The sequence below is a fragment of the Corvus hawaiiensis genome, chromosome 5 (assembly GCF_020740725.1).
Source record: "Corvus hawaiiensis isolate bCorHaw1 chromosome 5, bCorHaw1.pri.cur, whole genome shotgun sequence".
Classification (NCBI taxonomy): Eukaryota; Metazoa; Chordata; class Aves; order Passeriformes; family Corvidae; genus Corvus; species Corvus hawaiiensis.
The window spans coordinates 74,828,243-74,851,149 of record NC_063217.1 but is presented as its reverse complement, the minus strand read 5'-3'; the positions used below and the strand labels follow the sequence as shown (position 1 = coordinate 74,851,149).

Sequence of the window (22,907 nt, the reverse complement as noted above, 5' to 3'; positions counted from 1 at the left end):
AGGGCAGACACTGCAGTGCCAGCGAACAGAAGAGCACCTCACCGAAGAGCAAGGAAGACGGGCAGCTTTCCCAGCAGTGTCCCTTTGCCCTATGCTGGACCAGATGGACTTGGGAGTTAAACCAAAATGGGGATTTCTCAAAGAGTAAAAAACACTCTTGATCCCAGTCCCCCCACCACCTGGGTCGGGAGCAGGGGAAATCCCCTACAGGAGAGCCAGCCCGGGGCCCAGCAGGACAATCCCCTCGTTGTCCCCTGCCGGAGCGCGGGCTCACTGCCCACTGCCTGGACCAGACAGACCCCGCACCAATGAATGGAAGCTGGAGCTGTTTTACAGAACACCCGAGGGAATTCTGGGGCTCACAGAACAGGCAGTCCCTTCCCCTTAGGGCACAACCCAGCACGAAAAAGAAAAGCCACAATTAACAGGGTGCCAGAAAGCAACAAAACCGCGTCCAGCCTCCTTGGGCCAGCTACAGGCACTGGGCATGAGAATGGCTCCTTACGTAAGATTTCCTCAATGACAAAATGAGGGGCTTGGCTTCCCCTCCCTGGAGAACAATGTCCCTGCTCATTAGCATTGAGGAATGACCCTGCTGCCATAAATCATCCTCCTTGTTTGCCTTCAGTGGCAGAGGACCCAAACCACCCTGGGAGTGAGCCTGAGCTGGGGCAGAAGCCTGCAGAATCCTGGAATGGTTTGGGTTGGAGGAGATCCTAAGGGGATCCTCTTGTTCCACCCCCTTGCCATGGGTAGGGACACCTTGCACTAGACCAGGTTGCTCCAAGCCCTGTCCTGTTTGCCAAAGATGGACCCAGGCCTTCACAAAGCAGCCCCTGGCACTGACAAGTGCCCACTTGGCCACTCTCCCTTGGTCTCCCATCTCAGGACACCCAGGCTGTGGCAAAGTTTGTCAACAGCTGCCACCCTCCATGGGTTTCCTGGGAAGGAAGAGGAGGCAGTGAAGGGGAAGGGGAAAGCTGGAGGGTTGTGGAAGAAGCCCTGTGCTGGTTGATGACTCACCTGCACGCCGTTGAGGGATGCAACTCCCATGTAGAGGAAGACACCATAGAGCACAGGCATGGGAATGAACTGCGGGAGGAAGAGCACGAGAGACCAGGTGAACAACCTCCCCATATGCCATGCACCGCTAACACACGGTGGGACAACACTCCCAGCCTGTCATCAATTCAAACTGCACCCATGAGTGGACAACACAGAGGAATGAAGCGATACAAATAATAAAGCAAAATAAAGGCAAATAAGCAATAAATCCTTCTGCTGTGTTTTGAGAGACACAAGGACATTTGTGCAATCACACTCTCCCACTTCACCAGGACTTGGACATCTTGTCAAGAACCAGAGGGAACGATGCCAGTCACTCAGCAAGTTGAGCAGCAGGTGGGCAAATGTATTCCAGTGAGCTTCAAACTGCCTTTCACCTCTGATTTGTGGAAGCAGAAGGCAGAGAAGAAAAGATGGCAGCATGGTCCTGTAGTTTGTGGTATACCCAGTTTTCCCAGATAACAAGTGACAGAGCAAGAGGAAACGGACTCAAGTTGCGCCAGGGGAGGTTTAGGTGGGATGTTAGCAAAAACACCTTCATAGAAAGGGTTCTCAAGCCCTGGCACAGGCTTTCCAGGGCAGTGCTGGAGTCACCATCTCTGGAGGAATTTAAAGGCAGGGTAAATGTAGCACTTGGGGACATGGTTTAGTGGTGACTTTGGCAGTGCTGGTGGGACTGGGTGATCTTAGAGAGCTTTTCCAGTTGAAACAATCCTGTGATTCCAGGTCCAGTCCAGCTCAGTAAGCCATGCAAATCCATGCAGAAAGGCTGTTCTTTGGAGTCCCACCTCAGCGACAACAGTCATGCCAAGCCAATCTCTGCCTGCTCTGTCTCTTGCACACATTAATCCATAACTACTCCCAAATACAGGATTGTGACTTCCCTTCTTCGTTGCCAGGATGCGTCCTTTCAAACATCGCTTTCTGCTCCCTCGAAGTGCTAAGTGCTGCCCATTCCTCCACATTGGGCACATCTCCCTGCGGGAGTGAAGAAGGTGCAGAGGAACACCAGACAGGCTCCCCAGAATGAGCCTCTGTCCCTCAACACAGAAGTGGGCAGCCAGCCTGGCAGGACAGAACAGGGATGCTTGGAACAAACCACAGGCAGGAGCTGAATAATGGCCTTTGCAGGATTTCCTGGAGCCCAGGGAGGATGGGATGAGCTCCAAAGGATAGCCCCTCGTGCAGTGCCAGGTGGCTGCCACTGAATGGCAGCCACAGCCAGACCACAGCGCCCACTGTTCCCAGCACTTCTGTGCTGGGAACCCTCCCCTTCCTACCTCTGCACAGAGATCATTGAAGAGGCAAGTAACACAGCAGCTATCCAGTGTTTTAGCATATTCCCCATCACCTTATCCATCATTTCCAGCAGGCATTTCCCCTGGGAGCACATGATCACCAAAGTCACCCGGCCACATGCTGTCCAAAGCCTCCCTGCCTGCATTTTTCCTTCCTTCCCGAGTCTCACTGCCCATCACCTCCTGTGAGCTTGTTAACTGCTAACTCATCCTTCTCTGGGCTTTATTTCTTCCTTCGAGTGAGCCACACTGATCTTTCCCATTCGAAGGCAAATGCTTTTTCTGCAGCGTGGGGTCTGCCAACACCATTGTGCGAGGGACGGGGACCCAGCGTGTGGTTCACAAAGCTGTGGGTGACCACGGGATTCAAAACCCTCACTGGATCTGAGGGATGAAACAAGACATGACAGTAGCTCCAGTAAGCAAGAGCTGAGCTTCCTAGCTCATTTTCACTGCTCTCTTCTCCTCCCCTTTTATTTATTTCCATGGGTTTTTCTAAAAAGTAAGAAAAATGTCTGAATATTATTTCACCATTCCATGACGATTAATCCTGTGGATCATCCCGAGGTGAAACATCAGTACATTATCCTGCAGAGCAGCAACCAGTGCTGTCATTTCGGAAGACTTTCTCTTGGCCAAGTTTTCCCTAACGATGCGGGCATTGGCTTTGGTGCTCCGAGCAAAGCTGCTGCAGGCCAACAGGCTTAGAACTGTATTTATAGGAAAGTGCCTATCAGCCTCCTAGCAGGGCCAAGGATGTTTCTGTGGAGATCTGCCTGGGCTGAGCAGAAACACCAGCAACTTCCGAAACCAGCACAGCCACCGCAAAGCCCTCAGAAAACAAAGCTGGGATTATTCTGTGGATTGCCTGGTTTATTGAATTTGGGATTGCCAGCGTTCAATTCGCCGCTGGCAGGAGAAGACTGAAATGTTCTGCAATGTCTTTAGCAGTGCAGCTCTCTCCAGCAGGACCCTGCCACTGGAATTTGCTAAAGGTCCTGAAATCCTGCCAGGTCCTTCCCACTGGCACGTGGGCCAGGAGCGTGCTGACTTATCCCCAGGCGTCCTCCAGCAAGGATCTTCCCCACACATTGTCTTAGGGGAAGCCCAGACAAATAATTAATGACCGAAGCAATAACAGGGGAAGTAACAGACCCCAGTGGAATAGAGGAAGAGGGATCTTGCAGGGAAAGGTTACATAAAGTAAAAACCAGGATTATCACAATCAGGCATTAAAGGCACAGAAATGCCTGTTTGTGTGGAGGTGGAAGCTGTTACCCAAGACACTAGAATTCGAGCTAAACAACCTTAGAAATGAAGAACAGCAACACAGTGGCTCGGAAATCCACTGTCTCCACTCTCTCCACAGGCAGCATTGCTGCTCCCTACCTGTCTCCTACCCTCAGGCTCATATCTCACTGTGCCTCACAGTCCCTGTGGTTTCCAAAAACTCATCTGCAGCCTCCAGAAATGCTCCTCCAGACACCCATCTGCTCTGTCCCGCAGTTACGGCGCACGGTGCCACTGGTCTGACATCTTCTGCTCATGCCATCGGCCTACGGATCCATGGATAAGGGCTCCTGCAGCTGACATCTCCTGCTGGACAGTACGTGCATGCTTGGCACCACGTCCATCACTATCCCCGGAGAAGGCAACATCCTCCACAAGACAGGGATAAGCAGGTTTTCCAGTTTCCTTCTACAATCTGATGATCCACTAAGGATGCATTTCTCTGTGGCTACATGCCAACACATTTCTGGTCTTGGAAAATAGTAACCTACCTAGATCCATTGGTCCATCAGCAGCACATCTGTCCACAGCCTTGGCTAACCTCACAGGAAAAAAACGGTTCAGGAGATGAAGAAATGCCATTTAATTGCACTGCTTCCTCCAGAAACATGTTTTCCATACTCTGAGCTTTATCCACAATATGTTTTCCATAAAACACAGGCCCAGTAGAGGTATAAAAAAAAACCATAAAAGAAAAGGGAACTTAACTTTATGCAAACATGGAAAAATAATCTTAAAATGAAAAAACCCACGGTGCCCAAGAACCCCAGCCCTGAATAGTGACCCCTGGTCTAGCACACTACAACCATATTGGTTTTTCCTTCCAAAAGTTTTGGATTTAAGCTTTCAAAGAACTGTCAACAGTCTTTACCTTCAGGATGGGAGCCATGAAGACAGACACTCCAGTCAGGATGAAAACGATGACTCCAGTGACTCTCTGCTCCCTGAAACAACATCACTGAGTCAGGACCACAGGTACTTAATGCCAGCTGAAATCCCCAAAACCCATTTTTGCAGCCACATTTTTCAGCCACCAGCACCAGGCAGATGGCTGGATCCTGACCAAGCCCGGCAGACCTCTGTTTTAAACTCCCAGATCGTTTTGTTACACTGTTTGGGGATCAACACAGCGTTGCAACTGAGCAGAGGGAGCGTGTTTACAAGTTAAACATTACAAACCATCCAACAGCACTCCCAGCTCCCCGCACAGCCGTACTCAGAGCATGCAGAGAGGCAATAAATCATCAGCTCTCCACACTGAGATCAGTAACAGGTTGTGAGCCCTGCCCAGAGCACTCCAGCAGCCAGATAAATCATTCAGACCTTCACAGGGTGCTGAACATGTGCCTTCAGCAGCACCCACAGGGCTTCCCACATCCAAAAATACCTCGGCCGGTAGTATTTCAGAACACTGAAAGTCAGGCCATAAAATTTCTATTTAGTTGCCTAAACAAGCAGCCTGATTCCAGGAGTAATCCCATCGGAGGCACTTCAGACCACTTAATTAAGGCAACCAAACACAGGAAAAAATGCTTCATTAAGTAGAGCTGGTTGCACTAGGTATGGCAGATTTGTATGTTTGACCACTACATTTGCTAAAGAATGCTTAATTTCTCTGGTTAGAGAAATCTGCAGGAAATTTATTTCCTTTAACACAGGAACACTGCATCTGATGTGCCAAATAAACTTTGGAGGAGTCACATGGGGGCTTGCCCAAGGAATTTGCTTTGAGAATAGAGAGAAAGCAGCACAAAATTCTTTGTACAAAAGGATTTTGCAGGCAAACAAGGTAATTCAGTGTTCCTGGTTGGACATACCTCACTCCCAAAAACTTGGGCTGTTCTCCAGGGGCTGAAGTCTCCGTCTCCATCTTCAAGCTGTCGATGTGAGCGATGGAGATGACAGTAGCAGCCACGTACCAGGGCAGCCCCATAAAGGAGCAGACAATCATCAGAATGGCCACCCAGAACAAATCCAGATGATATCCAGCACCCTTCTGTGGAGGGAGACAAACAACCTTCAGCCTAATTATTCCAAATGCCTACAGAGCAGGGCAGAGGCACACCAGACAGGCAGCATTTCTTTCTGCAACATCCAGGCCAGCAGAGCCAAACACCAGATATACATCGGATCTTGTGAACAGCATAAGGAAGCACCTCCCTCAGGACCCAACCCCAGGCTCCTCCAGGAGTGCAACTAGAACAGCTAAAGCCTCATTCTCTACCCAAAGGAGAAAGTTGCCCTCATCCTTGATTCCTTTTCAAACACCTCTGATCCTCCATTTTTAAAATCCTTTAATGAAATCAAACAGGAAATCCAGTGGTCACAAGTGCCAAGAGAAGAAGTGAAGAAACAAAAGAGCCACCAAGAAAAGGGATCTTCAGAAAAACAGCGGACAAACCTCTAAGGTTTGCTATTTTAAAACAGATTAACCTTTTTTTAATCCCATTCAATTTGATTTTATTGGAAAAAACAAATGATGTAGGCCTAGGATGACCCAGGAGGGAGAGCAATCTAGCTTCTTTTGAATAGTCTTCACTGTTTTCCTCACACATGTGCTGCTTACCTTGGCTGGCTGGTGGCACCGGGATGGGCACCCAGCAACACCCTGCCAACACTTTTAGCAAGGGATGAGCAGAAAAAAAAATGCCTTTTTCCTACAGCAGATCTTGCACATGGAAGTGTTTTTTGGTGTGGAACAACAGGATGGGGCTTGTGAACCCTCAGTTCCACAAAATACCATGCTTACACCATAACAAAGGAAGCAGGGAATACTTTTTTTATATCAAACAGTACTTTGCTGGAGTGTTTATAACTTTGTTACTAAAAAAGTATAGCCAGTGCTGACAGCAAAACCACACTCAGTGGTTCATAAGCTGCAGAGACGAGGGGCCTCTTCTTCATGAGGGAAGAACAGCGAATATTTTCTTAAGAGTGTTTAAGAAAATGCTATGTCTGCTTAGCTAGCTGCAGGAGACAGACCTAAAACTGATCAGCCATCTCTGAGGAACACGAGGGCCCAGATACTGAATTTATCTGCCCAGATCCAGGTGGCAAACAGGGATGTTCTAAGGGGGTTTTTTATATTATCAGCCAGCAGTCATCACTGTATACAAGAAACCTTTCCCATTCCCTGGTACTTCAACTGTCTCCTCTCCAGGTTGGGCTCCAGATGGTCTTAAATTACACATTACTTGTCTAAAGTTTACAGCGACCACATGAATTGAAACATCCTCCTCTTTTCCAAGCAGAAGCTCCCTTCCTATTTCCAGTAGCTCTCTGGATAACTGATGAAGCAGGTATCTAAATAATGAACCACTATTACCTCTGTTTTGAGGGAGTCATTACTCCCACAGGTCAGACCACTTGAAATGTGCCCTGTTAGCAGGAAGGGAGAGTCTTCTTTTACAGGAATTTAATATTTTTCAATAGAACTGACCGTTCAGGGAAAGAAAAAAAAACCCTACAGGCATGAAAAACTGCATAGCACTGGTCTGGAAAGTTTATTTTAAAAACATGACTACATCTTAGGCTGTTATGTGTCAGCTCTTCTTTAAATAACATCCAACTGGGGCTATGCCCTTGGTATGTCCCAAATCCCTCCAGCTTATTGCCCGCATTTGACAGCACCGTGCAGCTTTGGCCACAAAGCCATTTTTCCTGCTTAGAAACAGCAGCCAGTGACAGGGAATAGGCTTGTGTCCACAAGGGAGGAAGGCGGCAGGAGGGAAAGCCCCTGGACGTGCTCAGGCACAAGGCACACCCACCTTAAGCTTGTGCTCCTTCCTGTTGACGATGACAGCAGTGATCTGCTGGTCCATGAAGATGAGGATGGTCACCAGCAGGGCAGGGATGGCCGCTGCCAGGTACACCCACCACGGGTTTCCTCCAAAGGGTGGGATAAACCAACCCCTCTCAGGACTGGTTGGCTTTGAAGGGCAAGGAAAAGAAAGCTTGCGTTAGAGGCGCAGTACAGGGGTGATGACGTCCCAAAACCAGCTTTGCTTCCAGCAATGGAGCTCCAGGGAGACACTTCAGATTTGTCACAGTTTCATCCTTCCCATTAACACCAATCAAAGGTTCCAAGTATGGAGGCAGAATTTAGGAGATAAATCAGCCAACCAAAATGATGCTAACAAAAACCATCCTAACCCTAAACCCTCTGAGTAAACCGGCCCTTTCCAGACCACTGACTACATTCCCATTCTGAGGGCAAGTCATTCCATACAGGGCAGGTGTGAGGGAAAAGGAACCTCTTCCAAAGGCCAGCAAACAAGCTCACAACAACATACCTTGAATTCACTTGGCACAATTAGTTTTGGTGTGTCCACACCAACCAGGGCATCTATTCCACAGAAAATCAAAATGGACAGGATAATGGCAAAGTCACTGATGAGCTTCCGGGCCTGAAAGAGAAGGTGATATCATGACCACAGGAGTTAGCACCACGAAACACCATTTCACCCACGCTTTAGTGTCTACATGAGAAACTCCCTGGCAAGACAAGCTCATCGATACTTCTCCCACAAAGACACCCACCGTCATGTCCAGTGTCATTTGCCACCCATGCCTTGGTACTTTACTGTGTTCTCTGAAAGCCTAAATGGAAGCACAAAAACAACACAAGCTTCCACAAATGAGATCCTCTGAATGACTGGCAGAGGTTACGCTGTTTGCTGTTCAAGTAATAAGTCAAACCAAGCAGACAGGAAAACAAACCAGGCTTCTCAGCTAAATCCCTAAGACTGCAGCTCTCCTGAAGTCGCTGGAATACAACAACTTAAAGCTGCCACTGATCAGACCCCAGAATTTAACCAGACAGGAGCCACCGTGCTAGCCTGGAACTGTGTGAGCTTTCCAGAACTGTTGTTCCTTCCAGGTTTCCTGGGTTCACAGGGTTACAGATAAATTGAGCTGCATTCCAGCCCGGCTGGAATGTGTTTCCTTTTTATTAAAAATAAGACAGGTTCAACTGTAACACAGTGGAACAGTAAACATCCATGCAGGATAAATCCCTGTGTGTCAGAATGCCAGAAACAGGGCGGTCTCACAGAGAAATGGCTTTGGCACACACAGGAAGCGCTGGCTCGCACGCCTGGCCTGGGAGCCTCACTGGGGACAAAACAAGCAGATGCACCTGAGACGTGCCTGTAAGCTTGCAAGGGTCACCTTCAGCACCTTTAGGATCCCTGCCACATTACCCAAACAGGTTATGGCTCCCCTTGGCTCTTCTGCTGCCTTACCTGTGCCCTCCAGAAGAACTGGGAGCAATCCCAGGCATACCTTTGTTAACCAGATCCAACAACCAGTTGCACTTTTATCCCAACCAGTGCAACCTGGCTTCCCTGCAGAGCATCCCTCCCTGTGTGTAGGACAGCTACTCCAAAGGAAGGCTGACCTGTGCCCTCGGCAAGACTGATGAGGTGACAGGAGATACTCACAGTGGTGGGAAAGTAGCGACTGGTCTTGAATTTCTTCAGGGCCATGGAGCAGGTGTAAGTGCCAAAGAAGAGGATGAAAGACATGAGGGTGATGTCAGGGACATAGTCACAGTTGTTGCCCACAAGTTGTCCCCCATACTTCAAGCACTCCTTGGCTGTCAGAGCTGCCCAGTCAATGGTGGTGTTGTCCTGCAGAAAAAGAGGGAATGTTTCCATAAGGCTGTGTATACTCTGCCCGTGTTGGGACAGGACTGGTGACAGAGCATCTGAGAGGAACAGGGAGGCATCGTGCAGAGGCTAAAAATCATGGATTCATAGAACGGTTTGGGGGAGACCATTTTCCTGCTGGTGTCTGACTAAAAGGGGTTGTTAGTCTGTGTCTTAACTTCCTTCCCCCACACACGAATGTGATCCGTCAAGCTCCACTTCTTTCTCCTCATTATCCAGAGCTTGCTAGCAGAGTGGCACCGCGAGACACTGCAGTCCATGTGATCCCTGCCTTCCCAAGGGGAACTCACCAGCTCGGAAGAGGGAGACACCAGCTCAAAGTCTGACAGCACCATTGTCCTGTTAAGTAATGAGCTATTAACTGCAAGAGAAAAGAAAAAAGGGAATATGGTGAGCAGGATGCAGGAAACAGTTAGGAAGGAGAGCAAATTCCCATTATTAAATAATTTCTTGACTCTGTCAAGCTGTATGCCACCTCTTTGCTCCAGTAAAGTGAGTCACAAGTGTTTCAGAGAGACTCAAAAGCCTCAATCATCAATCACTCACAAAAAGGAAAAAGAAAAGGTTAAGTGAAACATAACCCAAAACCAACTGGGATTATATTTTGAGTTTGTGGTGAAAAAAAACCCACAAAAAACCAGACAGACAATGTAACATTTCATAGCTTTCCAATATTTTTCTAATGATTTCTGGATTACATTAAATACCCACAGAACACTCCTAATGATTAATTTCAAATGCAAGCACAATGCCAAACATATCCAGAAAAGCAAAATGCATTTCAGTGTCCAGCATAAACACAGTTTTGAATTCAAAGAAAGAAAAAAGACAGCAAGCAATTGACATCAACAGGATGGGGATAATTTCTTTGAAAGAAGAGGCAGCATTCCCTGTGGCTTCTGCAGCATTAGGAATCACGGATTTGAAATTTCATTTAGAAATGCAATCCTTCCTGCAAATGGGCTCGTGGGCCCTGTCCTCATGGCTTACCAAGGTTTTGCATAAATAAACTTTTTTCACTTGGATGTCCGGAGAGCCACAAGTGTTTCAATGGGAAGTGGAGACTTCCAATTTGGCACTGACCATTCCCATCGTCCTCGTTTCAAAAAGGAAACCACTCTGCCATTCCAGTGGAGGCAGAACCAGACCAGCTCGCCAAGATCCTCTGCTTAACAGGGAGGCAGGCACCCAGCTCCCAGGGAACCAGCTCCTGACACCTGCAAGGAGCAGCCAGCAGCTTTTCCTGTTGGGACAGGTGTGCTGAGATAACCTGCAGTTTACTTTGGGCACAGATCAAGTTTCTTACTCACTCCCCATTGTTTGTGGGATCCTAGGAGTGGTCCCTGCTTCCCTAATGGTACAGCCAGTGTCCCTCTGTTAGGATTTGGGTTTTGTAACCCTTTGTTCCCAGAACCATAGGTACACTGGCTCTATCTGCCATGCAGCCCACGCTCCAGAGATAGGCCGCCCTGTGGATACACTTTCCTGCTGCTTAGCAAGGAATTGTTTGTGCTTTCCCTCTCATCCATGCAACCAGGAGGTGGGAACCACCCACATTTGGGTAACACCTTGAATAAATCCAGCTCCTGAAATGGCGGTGACCTGAGCTCCATGGCAGTGACCCGGCCACCACTTCTGCCCCTTCGTGGAATTCTTGGAGGAATGCCATTTGGAACTGACAGCCACAGGGATGCAAGGAGACGCAGGTGCAAAACCAGCTTCTCCACTGGTTGAGATGCTCTCTGGAGGAGTCCCAAGAAGGCTGGCTACACTGACATTCCAGTTGGGGTGTAGGGTGAAATTTACCTCTCAGCTTCCTGAGACTAAGATAGGGTATCTGAAGACAACCGATAAAGAAGGAATAATCTACCCATTATCTGGGCTGCAGCGGAAAGGAAAAGGAGAGCAAAGGCCACCTCCTACCTACAAACTGGGGAGGTAATGAGCACTCCCTTACCTGGATCTAGTGGTTTACAGGCACAAGAGTAATGCGTGATATAGTCCACCTTGAACTCGGAGTTGATGGGATAATGATCTGCCAGCTTGATCATCTTCTTGAAAGCATCATAAATGAAGATGAAGCTGATCAGGGAGGAAAATCCTTCTTCGGTGAAGCGGGTGAAATACTTGACCAAGAAGCTGGCGTCGGTGGCAACGAGAACGAGACACTGGAAGGCTGACCAGAGGCCGATCCAGAGGCGGAACTCCAGGTAGTCAAAATCGTTGTCCCTGCAACAAGACAAGGGTGGCAAGAAAGGAAAACATTGGGTTAGATAAGATCAGGAAGTACAAAGCAGATGTTACATGGAACGAAGCTGAGTCAGGGGAAGTTGAGATTGGGCATAAAGGAAAGATCATCTCCCAGAGGGTGGCTAGGCACTGGAACAGTCTCCCCAGGGAAGCGGTCACGGCACCTAACCTGACAGAGTTCAAGGAGCATCTGGACAGTGCTCTTAGTCATATGGCTTAGTTTTAGGTAGTCCTGCCAGGTGCAGAGAGTTGGACTTGTTGATCTTTATGGGTCCTTTCCAACCTGGGATATTCTATGATTCTATGACGAACCCTGGTGCGGGGAATGACAGGGTGTGGAGAACCATGGAGCCAGCTGCATCATTCCATCCTGGGAATGATGGCCCCTTGTTTGCTGCTTGAGGCTGAGGTGCTGTGCTGGCGCAGAGTCCCAAGGTGGGCTTTCAGGAGTGAAAAAATGCCAAAAGGGAATACTGAAGCAGCTAAGGACCTGCCAGGAAGGCCATTGCCTGTTCTGGGGAAGGAAGCAAGAGGTGGTGGAACTGGCTCTTGCAGGCTCAGCCAGCTGTAACTCTCTGAAAGCCAGAAGCCCTGACCTGGAAGAGGGCAAGGAGCAAGTAAGAAACAAAGTGATTTACAAAAAGAGAAGGGAAAAAAAAAAAATACAAGACCCTAGTGACAACTCTGAAATATCCGGAGTCAGTGCCTGAGGGGGCAGGAGCTCCCATCCATCTGAAGGCAGCTGGAAGAAACCCAGGTACACTGACTCCACATCACTGAAGAACTTCAGAAATTTTAGACTGTATTATTTTGGCTTTTACCCCTCAAATTCCTGCAGCGTTTCTGAAGCTGACAGAGCAAGTGGAAAAGCACCATGTCCTGTAGGATTGGTCCCCGGTGCCAGCACCACGGAGCACCTGAGACCAGACACACGGCTGGGTCTGCGAGGCGCTTTTAGGGATCTCTTTAGGCACACACACAGAGTCACACTTTAAATGAGTCAGGAGATGGGAAATTTTTCTAATTTTGCTCCTAGCAGGGAACAGCATGTTGAGAATATGAACAACCACAAATGCATTACTGAAAAATCACAGTACTTAGTTCCAATTTCCTTGTAAGAAAGGCCTCCTTTGAAAACTCCTGCCTTTCTGCTCTGGCAGGTTGTTAGGACAATGGCTTTTATAACCACCACCTCCTCCTCCTCAGGTTAAAAATAACCACCTTCTCCCTCCCAAAACAGTACAAAGTGCTTTTCCATCTTGCTGTTTCCCTGCTGCGTGCGGCGCCTGGGCTTTGTCATGCCCGCCAGATGCCAACAGGTGCAGCGTGTCCATTCCTGACTCATTTATTCCAGATGAAGGAAGAAAAGAAAGGTGCCCCCCTCTCTTGCTCCGCTGCAGAACTCTCACCCTTTGGCAGCTTCCAGTTTCCCTCCTTGGGACAATCTAATCTTCTAGCCCCCATCCCTCCCTACATGTAGGAACACAAGTCCTGCACAACCTGCCATGCTGAGAACATGGGCCACAAGGGATTTGGGGTGTATTCTGTGTAACCCAAAACGCTCTCCTTGCAAAACGCCAGCCGAAGGATCACCAGCCCCATGGGTAAAATCATCCATGACACTGCTGATCCCTTTAGGGATTCCAGTGTATTTTCTTGGTACTGCCCATGCAGGAATGGTAAATGAGCATACCTAACAAAATGGGCTCTCTTTAGCTCTGGCTGTCAGCTGTCAACAACATGGAGGGAGCAGAACCTCTTTATACCAGTTAAACGGAAAAAAAAACCCAAGTGCTTTTAAATGCAGGAAAGTTCCACCACAGAATTCTGGGGGGCTGTTTTCTACCACAGACACTTTTGCTTTCATAAATAATAGTGATTATTTCAAAGGATTACTGATTTAAGGACAAATTTTTGGCAACCTTGAGACCCATGGGATTTTGTTAGTGAAGAGCAGGATTCATTACTTTGCTCCTATGGGAGTCAGGGAAGTAGTGATTGGGAGAAGCAGCACACTCTAACTAGAGGAAATTCCTCACGAAGGACTGGCCAAGGTTTTTTTTCCAGCAGGCCCCACGGACACAGGCAACCACACACTGGGCAGCACCCTGGGATAGCGTGCCGGGAAAATCCCTGATGTGATTGCACTGGATCTCAACAAGGAACGAGATGTTTCATTTTGTGCACTAAATCCCCTCCTTCCCCACCAGCAGGCAGCTCATTCCCTGGCTGGCGTTTCCTTCGTGTGGGACATTCTTGCCCTCCGCCCTCTCCCGCCACATACTCACTTGCTGAAATTGAAGAGGAGCCGCTCAAAGACCAGGACAGGCCCTGTGCTGCTCAAAATGGTGAGGGGCTGACCAGCCAAAAGGCAAAATATGGCGCCGGTGACAGCCGTGCCCAGGAAGCTCTCCAACACGCCCTGCGGAGACACGGCAGAGGGGTCACTCCTGCGGGATAACCCTCTCTACATGAGCGGTTCTGTCGTGACCGCGTGCTGCAAGTCCCTGTGCCCATGGCCACGGGGAGAGCACCCTCTGCCTCCCCTGCAGCTCACACCAAGATGTTGGCTGGTCCCACACAATCTGGAGCACTCGGGATAACCACACATGCTGAGCAGCTGGCAATTAATGGCACATGCCGATCCTCCCTTCCACCTATGCTGCAGGGACAGGGCTGCAGCTTTCCTGACTTGTCAGGAGTAGTGCAAGAACTGAAATCCAGTTTCGTGTCTCTCTTCCTTGGAAAGACATGAGTTAGTGTTTACACTGAGGAAAGTAAAAGGCTGGCTGCCTTTGGGGGACTTGTAAGGATGAGCCCAATACTCCCAAGGCAAGGAGCAGCCTTCACATGGCTGATCCCCTCCACTCCTCTTGTATTACTCATGGAGAGGGCCCTCGTGGGCAGAGCATCTGGAATCTCTTTTCCCTGCATTCTTCCACGTGTCTGTAGCTAAGAATAGTGTCTTTTCTCAGAAACATAAAACTCAGGAGCAAGCTATGAAGGAAGTGCTGGCCGGGGCAGCTCCCAGGACGGGGAGCAGGGATGGGCCATGCTCAGTGCCTGCCCCAGCAGCAGCCACATCACTGTTTAAAACAAACAAGACACGGGAACTGTGATATAGTAGCCCCAAAAATACTGCGTTCTGGGGGGGTTTTTGCTGCTTGATAGTAAGCGTTCATGAGACTTTTGGCCACAATAAAGTGATTCTCAGTTTGAACTAAATTTGGAATCAAATTTCCCTCTCCTCCTCTAATTTAAGGACTGCACCTCACGCAGAGCAGACAGGCTTTGCTCTGCTCCCCCATGACAGTCCAGTGTTGCTCACTGGTGGGTCCTGGAGGCCCCTCCATTCCTGACTTCCACACGTTTCAGAAAAGGCAAACTGTACAGGAGAGAGGGGAGCTGGGCGCTGCACAGGCTGCTGGATCTTACGCTAGCCTGTAATGCATCACACGGGAGTGCATGGGTCCAGATATGTGCCCTCATTTCCTATGCTCAACTTAATTAAACCTGCATAAATTAATAACTCAGTCATTGTCATTATGAGTTTCATTATTGCTAGGAGATTTGACGTGGCCAAACCGAATCGGTCTAAACACAACCTCCTACTTTTCCTATTGTTCCACTAGAGCAGAGCACCTACAGCACTGTTAATACAGAATCCCTTCTCTTTAGCCTGAGCTAAGCCATTGATGCAGCCCATCCGTGGATATGTGTCTGGTTCTTGGCATGTGACCTCCCACTAGTACAAAAGTCATCTTTCTAAAGACCTGACATTTCTCTCCTGTATCATATCTCCTAGTTTACTGATTTTCCTATTAATTTTAGGATTTTCTTTTCACCAGAGAGGCGCAAGCCCAGGTATTGTAGGAGTCAGGCAGAGGATTCAGACTTAACAAACATAATTGGACTAAAATGGTACAGCTGATAGCAGATCAGAGGAACTTCTCTCCACAGAAGGAGCAAAGACCTTCTCTGTCTCCTGGGCCTGCTTTTAATTATCATTTAAGGGAACTGCTGTACAATTTGTCAAAGGACAGCCACAGCAGCAGAGAAAGCACTGAAAACACAGGACACCTCCATAATTCTACCAAGAATTCCAGCTTTGCCGGTGCCCAAACACTGCTCCGACTGGACAGCAAAAGGCAAATGCTGTATTTGCTGGTTCTGGAAAGCTCTTGCTCACCTGCATGTTCTCTGTAGCATCCCCAAGCAATCCCCCAAAAGTGATGGCATTGGTGACAGTGGCCAGGTAGATGAAGAGGATGGCTGAGAGCGCCTGGATATTTAAAGCGTCGTAGAAGTCGCTGGCGAAGAACGGTGCTTTCCTCTTGATGTCTTTGATCAAGCCCCCACAGAATCTGCAAGGACAAGCGAGAGGAGACTCACACAAGATGTTTCACAGTGGAAGTCACCATGCTAAGTCATCAGAGACACTGCCAGCAATTATTATCTCAAAGTAGTGAGATCACCACATTACAAACAGTCTTATCACAGCTGTGGCAGTCCAGGGATCTCAGAGAGAATGTTGTAAGGAAAGATATCTCAAATATGTGATGCAGCTGGAAAGAGACAAATTTCAGGACTACAAGCCACGCTTCTGCTGAAACAGACCACTACAGTTTGCATTTCAGGAAGCTCATCTGTTGTTTTTTTACTCCCAAATATATTAGTTGATGTAATAAAATAGATTAACTCTGGTCTAAATCACTGCCTGAATTTCTCCACACAGTAGACACCATGGCTGGGCGAGACAAACAACCTGCTGCATGGAAAAATGGTTCACATTGTGAACCAGCAAAAGAACTAGAAGTAAAAATACAAGGGAAATACTCTTGGAAAACAAAATAACTCACTTGCAGACATCCTTTTCTGTATGTTCACAGACACGACAGTATTTAACTCTTATAAACTCCACGTGCCTCTGACACTGTCAGCATGCAAAAATGTTTGCTTAGCCTCTTGTTCCCCCGCTCACAGCTCGCCACCTATACCAGGTCTGCTCAGACACTGCAGCAGACAGGCACATGCCACCTTCTGACCCCAAATCAGGACACTCCACTGCCTTGTACACACCAATGTGGTGTGAAGACTTTCAGACTTTTCTCCTAGAATTTAAACTAGAACTAGAACTGAAAAAGAAGATCTAGAGTGGGAGGGAGAGCACAAGGCCACCATGAAGCCCTGTGCACTGACCTTGAAATGCTGAGCTTGCTGTTTGTGGCCACCCGAGCTGCATTCCCACTCCAGTGGACTTTTATGTGGCACAAAGCAGAGTAATACAGCAGAGAGCAGGGCCTGGGGCTCTGTTACTTTCTCTGTTCCTATCCCATAAAAGCCTTCAGCTGTGCTATTCGACTACAACAGTAACATCCAGAAAAGGGAACATCTCTGCTTTTGGCTAAGGCACCCCTTCAGCAATCCAAATGGATTAACTGAGGCTCGTATCTGCCAATGTTTATGTCCCTTACGGTTCGCCTGACTTCACAGGCTCTACCTGGGCCCTCTGTCCTTTTTAATGGCTTTTGATCATTTAATGAGCATTGGATTTACGACATTTTGCAATTCGCTGAAGCCGGATGTGCGGAACCCTTCAGACAGCCTCACTCCAGGCACTAAAAGCCCCCAGGACACATTTTGGGGTCACAGCTCAGCCTGTACAGCCAGTCCACTGGGGTGGGAAGGGTTTGGCAAGGGAAGCATTGCAGGGGTGTCACCAACCTGCCCGTCCGCTGCAGCTCCTCGCAGTCGCCGTGGCCGCCGCCGCCATGCCCCCCATCGTGGGGTGTGTCTCCGTTCATCTGCAGGTTCTCCCCACCAGAGTACATGTTTTTCCTAGGCAAGGACACAGCATGAAAAGGAGGACCAAGCAGAACCCCGAAGAGCACAGTAACTACTGGGTATGTTACTGCGTCCCTACATCATCACCTCTAAAGGTGCAGAATTTCAGGAACATCCTCCCTCCAGCTGCTAAGGAAGACGTGAAAATATCTCCAGGACTTTCTAAACAGGGACAGGCAGGTGCAGGTCATTCCATGCACCTGGAATAACCAAAACGCTGGCTCTCCCCATCCCCTTTTCACACCTGATGCCCACTGTCCTTTGCCACAGAGCCTCTCTCCTGCTATTACCTCTTATCCGAAGAAGGGAGAGACTTGGGGGGCTCTATCCTAATAGCTGGATCCCATTCCCCAGGGGGGAGCACGATGACTTCATCCAGAAATTCATCGATGCCTGCGATCAGGTCCTGACGGTCCTTGGCTTTATAGGCAATGTCATGGAATACCTGCAAGGAAAAGAGACTCCTTGTGGGAAAAGGTTTGCATTTTCTGTGGCCCTGATTCCAGAAGCAGCTGCTGAGTTCTACAAAATCAACTTAATTCCTTCTCAGAAACCTCTGAAGAAGTATCAGGACATGTGGTACAAGGAGGTGTGACCATCAGAAAGCCCCTTCCTTTGGCTGGATAAAAACAGAGATTCTTTCCTTGCAGGCATATATCTAACTTTAAGCAAAACATCTATTTCTAACGTTTGAAAATGTTAGTAAAGCAATTATCTATTTCTGTAATGCAAAAAAAGTTTTCCTCTACATAAGGACTTTCAGTTATACTTGGAGAAGACGCTGTGACGAAGCCATCTACTTCAGTCTATCAAACCCAGATTCATTTTCAACCCTGTGATACAGAACTGATGACAATATTTACTCAAAAAAACCAACATAAACTAGTTTTAGTGAAAGGCCCAGTATTAATCATGAAGAAAAATGAGAGATGAGGCGGGAAAAAAACAGTAATGCTGAATTTTATAGGAATCTTCTGGACTGTGTGGAGAGGAAGTGCATCAATGCATGTGACAGACGAGCTGGTGGCAGGAAGAGACTTTGGGGCTGTGGAAAGCAGACCACTGAGCAACAGAAACCAGGAGAGCTGGAAGCAGCCGAGCTGTAATTAAGGAACTGTAGGAGAGCGAAGCGATGCCAAGAAACGAAGCTAATGTGAATGAGCCCCGGCACACGGAGCCCAAGGGACGCTGGAAGAAAGAAGCAGTAAATGAATCCTGAAAGCCCAGCCATGGCAGCGAGGGGCGTGAGGAGCGGCCCGCTGCTCCTGGATAACACACGAACACTGCCGGTGCTCGGGATCCAGTGCCGCACACAGCACCACGGCCTGGGAGAACCAGTCCCATGGGGGTTACCTGGATATCCCTGCCTGCATGGTAGAATGGGACACAAGGTGCAGACCACGACAGAATAAATTCAATAATTAATTCACAGTTGATATGAAAGAGTGATCGCTAGCAGGAAAATACACACAGCGGACAAACCCTTCCTAGAGTCACACTTCTAAAAACCATGAAGCCAGAGGCAATGATTAAGTCAACAGATGGAATTTGGAGATAACGTGGATATTTCAGCTTTACGTGAATGCTCCTTCCTGTTGATCAGGCTGGAGGGAAGGACATCGTTGCTTGGGAGATGCCATTTCCCACGGGAGATGCCAAAACACCTACCTCATCCGACATCAGCGTGGCAATGGCTCGGCCAATCTCATGATAGGACTTTGCTTTGCCCTTTGGTCCCAGCAGAATGAAGAGAAATCTGACAAAACCAAGAGGTTGATCCCGTTAAGGATGGAAAAACAAACTGCTTATTACTTATACAACATCTTATACAACAGAAATTTGACTTTAAAAATTGTGGTCCTTGTTAGAGATCCGGAGGCTGCCAGTGGCCTCAAGCTAACTTCGGAGCAGAGGTTACGCCCTGTGGCCCACCACACCCTGTCCACCTCCATGGGGATTTGTTTCATGGAATCACAGAAAAGTTTGTGCTGGAAAGGACCCTAAAGGCCATCTAGTTCCAGGCCCCTGCCATGGGCAGGGATACCTTCCACTAGCCAGGTTCCTGCAAGCCCTGTCCAACCTGGCCTTGGACACTTTATTTTTCACATGATCTCTCTGGGCAGCAGCTACATCCAAGTCACTGCTGAAGGGTTTAAAAAATACCATGATACGAAACCTTTGTCAGTGCAAACATACAGATGAAATAACCTCACCAGAAGCACCTCTCCCCTTCCAAGGACTGGACTAAATATTATTTTATCTCCCTAATTCAAATATGATGAAGTACTAAGTTAAATGGCTTATGAGGAGTATTATATCCAAACAAGTACTTTCTGTTTAAAAAACTCTAGAGTCCTGAACAAAAAAGGCAGCAAGTTAGTAGGACAGGATCCATAAATACATACTGATTGGCATTACTACATCACACTTCTTAGTCGAGCTCTTCACGAGGTGTTTGAGTGTTTTACTTGAGGTTCACAGGGAGGTGAGTAAGCCACACACGCCCAGGTCACGTCCTTTGCTCTCCTCCCACCTCCTGGAACTTCGCCTGCTTTACCAGTTCTTATAAAACAACATTCAAGAAAAACTGTTCCTCAGCCAACTCCTCCCAAACTCCAGGATGCAAATTAAGCCAAACATATTAATATTAAAAAAAAAAAAAAAAAAAAAAAAAACAAAAAAAAAAAAAAAAAAAGAGGTTCATAACTTCAGGAGTTGCTGCTTGACATTCTCCTGGTTTTCCGGGAGAACCAGGCACTTTTATAACCCTCTTCTGCAATAATCCCACCAGCTGGTTCTTTTCCAGCACAGAGCAGCAGCACCTGAATGCTGCTGCACTACTAAAACTCTTGAAAACACGGAGTCTGTGGCCTTTTCCAAATTCTTTGTCCTAATTCAGCTCAGAACTGCCTTCAGTGGGTAGAACAAGATCTTTTCATCGGCCGAACATTACAAACACAAAAACATTAATGTATTTTAGTGGCCTGAAATAGATTATGTCTGCATAGGTTTAATATCATTTAGTTATGAACATTACCACCTACAAAAGCCCTCACTCCTAGCTGTGCCATACTCCTCCTCTTCCTCTGCTGAAGGCCACTCCAGAATTCCTCCCTGCTGCACACAACACATGCTGAATTATCTAATGCCCATTTCTGATACTTAACACTGCTAATAATGCTCCAAGGCAGGGAATGTGAGGTTCCACCAAGCTCAAAGTCTCTCAGAAGTAGTAACAAAATCCAAAGCTTCTCTCAGTGCATTGCTAGAACAGCTAGATAAGGGTTAAAGGCACCTGAACAAAGGAATCTCAGCCAAGTGCTGGAGGCAAATTGCCTTTGCAGTGAAAAGCCTCAGTCAGGAGGCCAGGGAGAACCAGACTCCTGGATCTGCCCCTCGCTTTCCCAGTGACCTTTGGGCAAGTTACTTCACTTCATTTGAGACCTGCAGACACCAGCCTTTCCCAGCTCTGCACACCAGACTGTGCAACTCTGTGCGGCTTATCTCCAAGAAACATCTTCTCCTGGCTCATTCCTCATCTTTCTCCCCATCTTCACTGCATTAAACAGCAGCCTTGAACACAGGATTGTGCATTGCTCTGATGAAAATACAAAGCCATTCCCAAGCCATGTTGCCAGCTCAGGGCTTCCCCCTATGAGGAGTCCCAAGTAATGGGATTAAACTCAACACAAGAAAACCAAAGGACTTAAAGGTTTTTTCAATCTGACCAGTAAGAAGAAAACTCAGGAAAGGCTGGGACCTCTCTATTCCAACTGCATATCCCTCCTTTTTCTATTACTAGCCCCTGTGCTCTGGAACCAGGTGGGGAGCGCTGGGGGTGTTCAGCCTGGAGAAGAGAAGGCTCCAGGGAGACCTCAGAGCCCCTTCCAGTGCCTGAAAGGGCTACAGCAGAGCCCTGGAGAGGGACTGGGGACAAGGACCTGCAGTGACAGGACAAGGGGGAATGGCTTCTCACTGAGAGAGGGCAGGGTTACACTGGATATTAGGAAGAAGTTCGTCCCTGTGAGGGTGGGGAGGCCCTGGTACAGGCTGCCCAGAGAAGCTGTGGCTGCCCCATCCCTGGAAGTGTCCAAGGCCAGGTTGGACAGGGCCGGGAGCAACCTGGAACAGTGGAAGGTGTCCTTACCCATGGCAGGGGGTTGGAACTAGATGGTCTTTGAGATCCTTTCCCTTCCAACCCAAACCATTCCTTGCTTCTCTATCTGCAGTTGCTTAAGAGCAGGAAATGTTCATCTAACACAGCACCCCAGACAGAGGGGCTGGATTAGCCCTGAGCCAAAACCTGCATGTTTAACCCCCTCCTGCCCTACATAAAACCAACCTGCTGCTTCCTACAGAGAGAGGCAGACACAGGTCACACTGCCAGTACTGAGAGACCTGGCCCACGCCAGTCCTGCAGCCCACAGCACCCAAACATTGGCTCCTGCGGCATTAGAAACCCCAGGAGGCTGCTCAGTGCCCAGCTGGGACCGTGTGGTGCCTGCAATTTCACCAGGGAGTCAACAATTCAACAAAATAAAAGGAGAAGCCCCACGGGACAGAAGGCTGGGCATGCCAGAGGCCCCAGCTCCAGCATCCTGTGGAGTCTGCAGGCTTTTAGTGCAGGCAGGCCCACGGCAGGAATGCCGGCAGCACCAGAGATGTTCCATCACAGCTCCTCGTGGCCCTGAGGGGATTTCCTTGATCGAATTTCGTAGGATGCAGCCATGGCAAATGGCTCTTCATCACTCATGAAAGCCACCTAATGAGCCTTCCTGCTTTGATTAGGGCCAGCATGTACTTCGGAGAACAGCAAATGGATGATACTATTTCCTGGGAAAAATGCTGGCATGGAAGGACATACAGCCTTGATTATTGCTACTGAGTAATGAGGCTGTCCAGCAATCCTGGATCTAACTTCCTGGCTCCCACCACCACAGCAAACAATACCTAATCTTACAACTGCCGAAAAGAACTTGGAGATATGTTTAAAAAATACTCAGTAGACAGATTAGAGTTGGAAGCCGAGTACTGAAGCATGGAATGAGGAATGAATAACCTGCTACAAAATGAAGCCACATCTGGGTCCCCACACTCCTACCTGAATACCCAGCATGTGCAGATGGTTGTGGATGTGGCTGTGAGAAACCACTTCATGCAACTCCAAGAAATACAAACACTGCTACTACCATTAAAGAGCAAAGCAAGATCCTCTTTTCCCTTTGTTTGGTACACAGAAAGAGGCAAGGATTCCAACAGTCAACTAACTTCCACTCCATACAAGGGCTGTGATATTGCTATGAATTCACACAGGGCAGCTTAGACAGCCAGGCGTACTCAAGCAGTGACTTCAAATATTTAAGAACACAAGATATATTGCTATTTGTGAGACTGAGATTAATTTGCAACATGAGTCACAATAAATAAAATATTTCTCTGACATTTTTCCTTGAGCCATTACGCATTACAAAGCAACAAGCCCCAATAGAAT

General features: G+C 48.1%; 1 protein-coding gene across 12 annotated transcripts in view; it reads right to left on the bottom strand.

Moving 5' to 3' along the window:
* Positions 1-22,907, bottom strand: part of SLC4A4 (solute carrier family 4 member 4) — a 153,502-nt gene that overhangs the window by 11,365 nt on the left and 119,230 nt on the right. For all 12 annotated transcript variants that reach the window (XR_007203474.1, XM_048302817.1, XM_048302818.1 and 9 more), the window contains 13 exons: positions 19,085-19,172; positions 17,707-17,861; positions 17,297-17,410; positions 15,762-15,936; positions 13,861-13,994; positions 11,280-11,551; positions 9,613-9,683; positions 9,095-9,283; positions 7,946-8,059; positions 7,421-7,582; positions 5,471-5,649; positions 4,525-4,597; positions 1,024-1,092 (listed from right to left, as the gene is read on the bottom strand). Coding sequence is in view for 11 of the 12 variants with exons in the window: in XM_048302817.1 (XP_048158774.1) it covers positions 1,024-1,092; positions 4,525-4,597; positions 5,471-5,649; positions 7,421-7,582; positions 7,946-8,059; positions 9,095-9,283; positions 9,613-9,683; positions 11,280-11,551; positions 13,861-13,994; positions 15,762-15,936; positions 17,297-17,410; positions 17,707-17,861; positions 19,085-19,172 (1,795 nt within the window). In the remaining variant the exon portion in view is untranslated. The remainder of the gene's footprint in view (positions 1-1,023; positions 1,093-4,524; positions 4,598-5,470; positions 5,650-7,420; positions 7,583-7,945; positions 8,060-9,094; positions 9,284-9,612; positions 9,684-11,279; positions 11,552-13,860; positions 13,995-15,761; positions 15,937-17,296; positions 17,411-17,706; positions 17,862-19,084; positions 19,173-22,907) is intronic.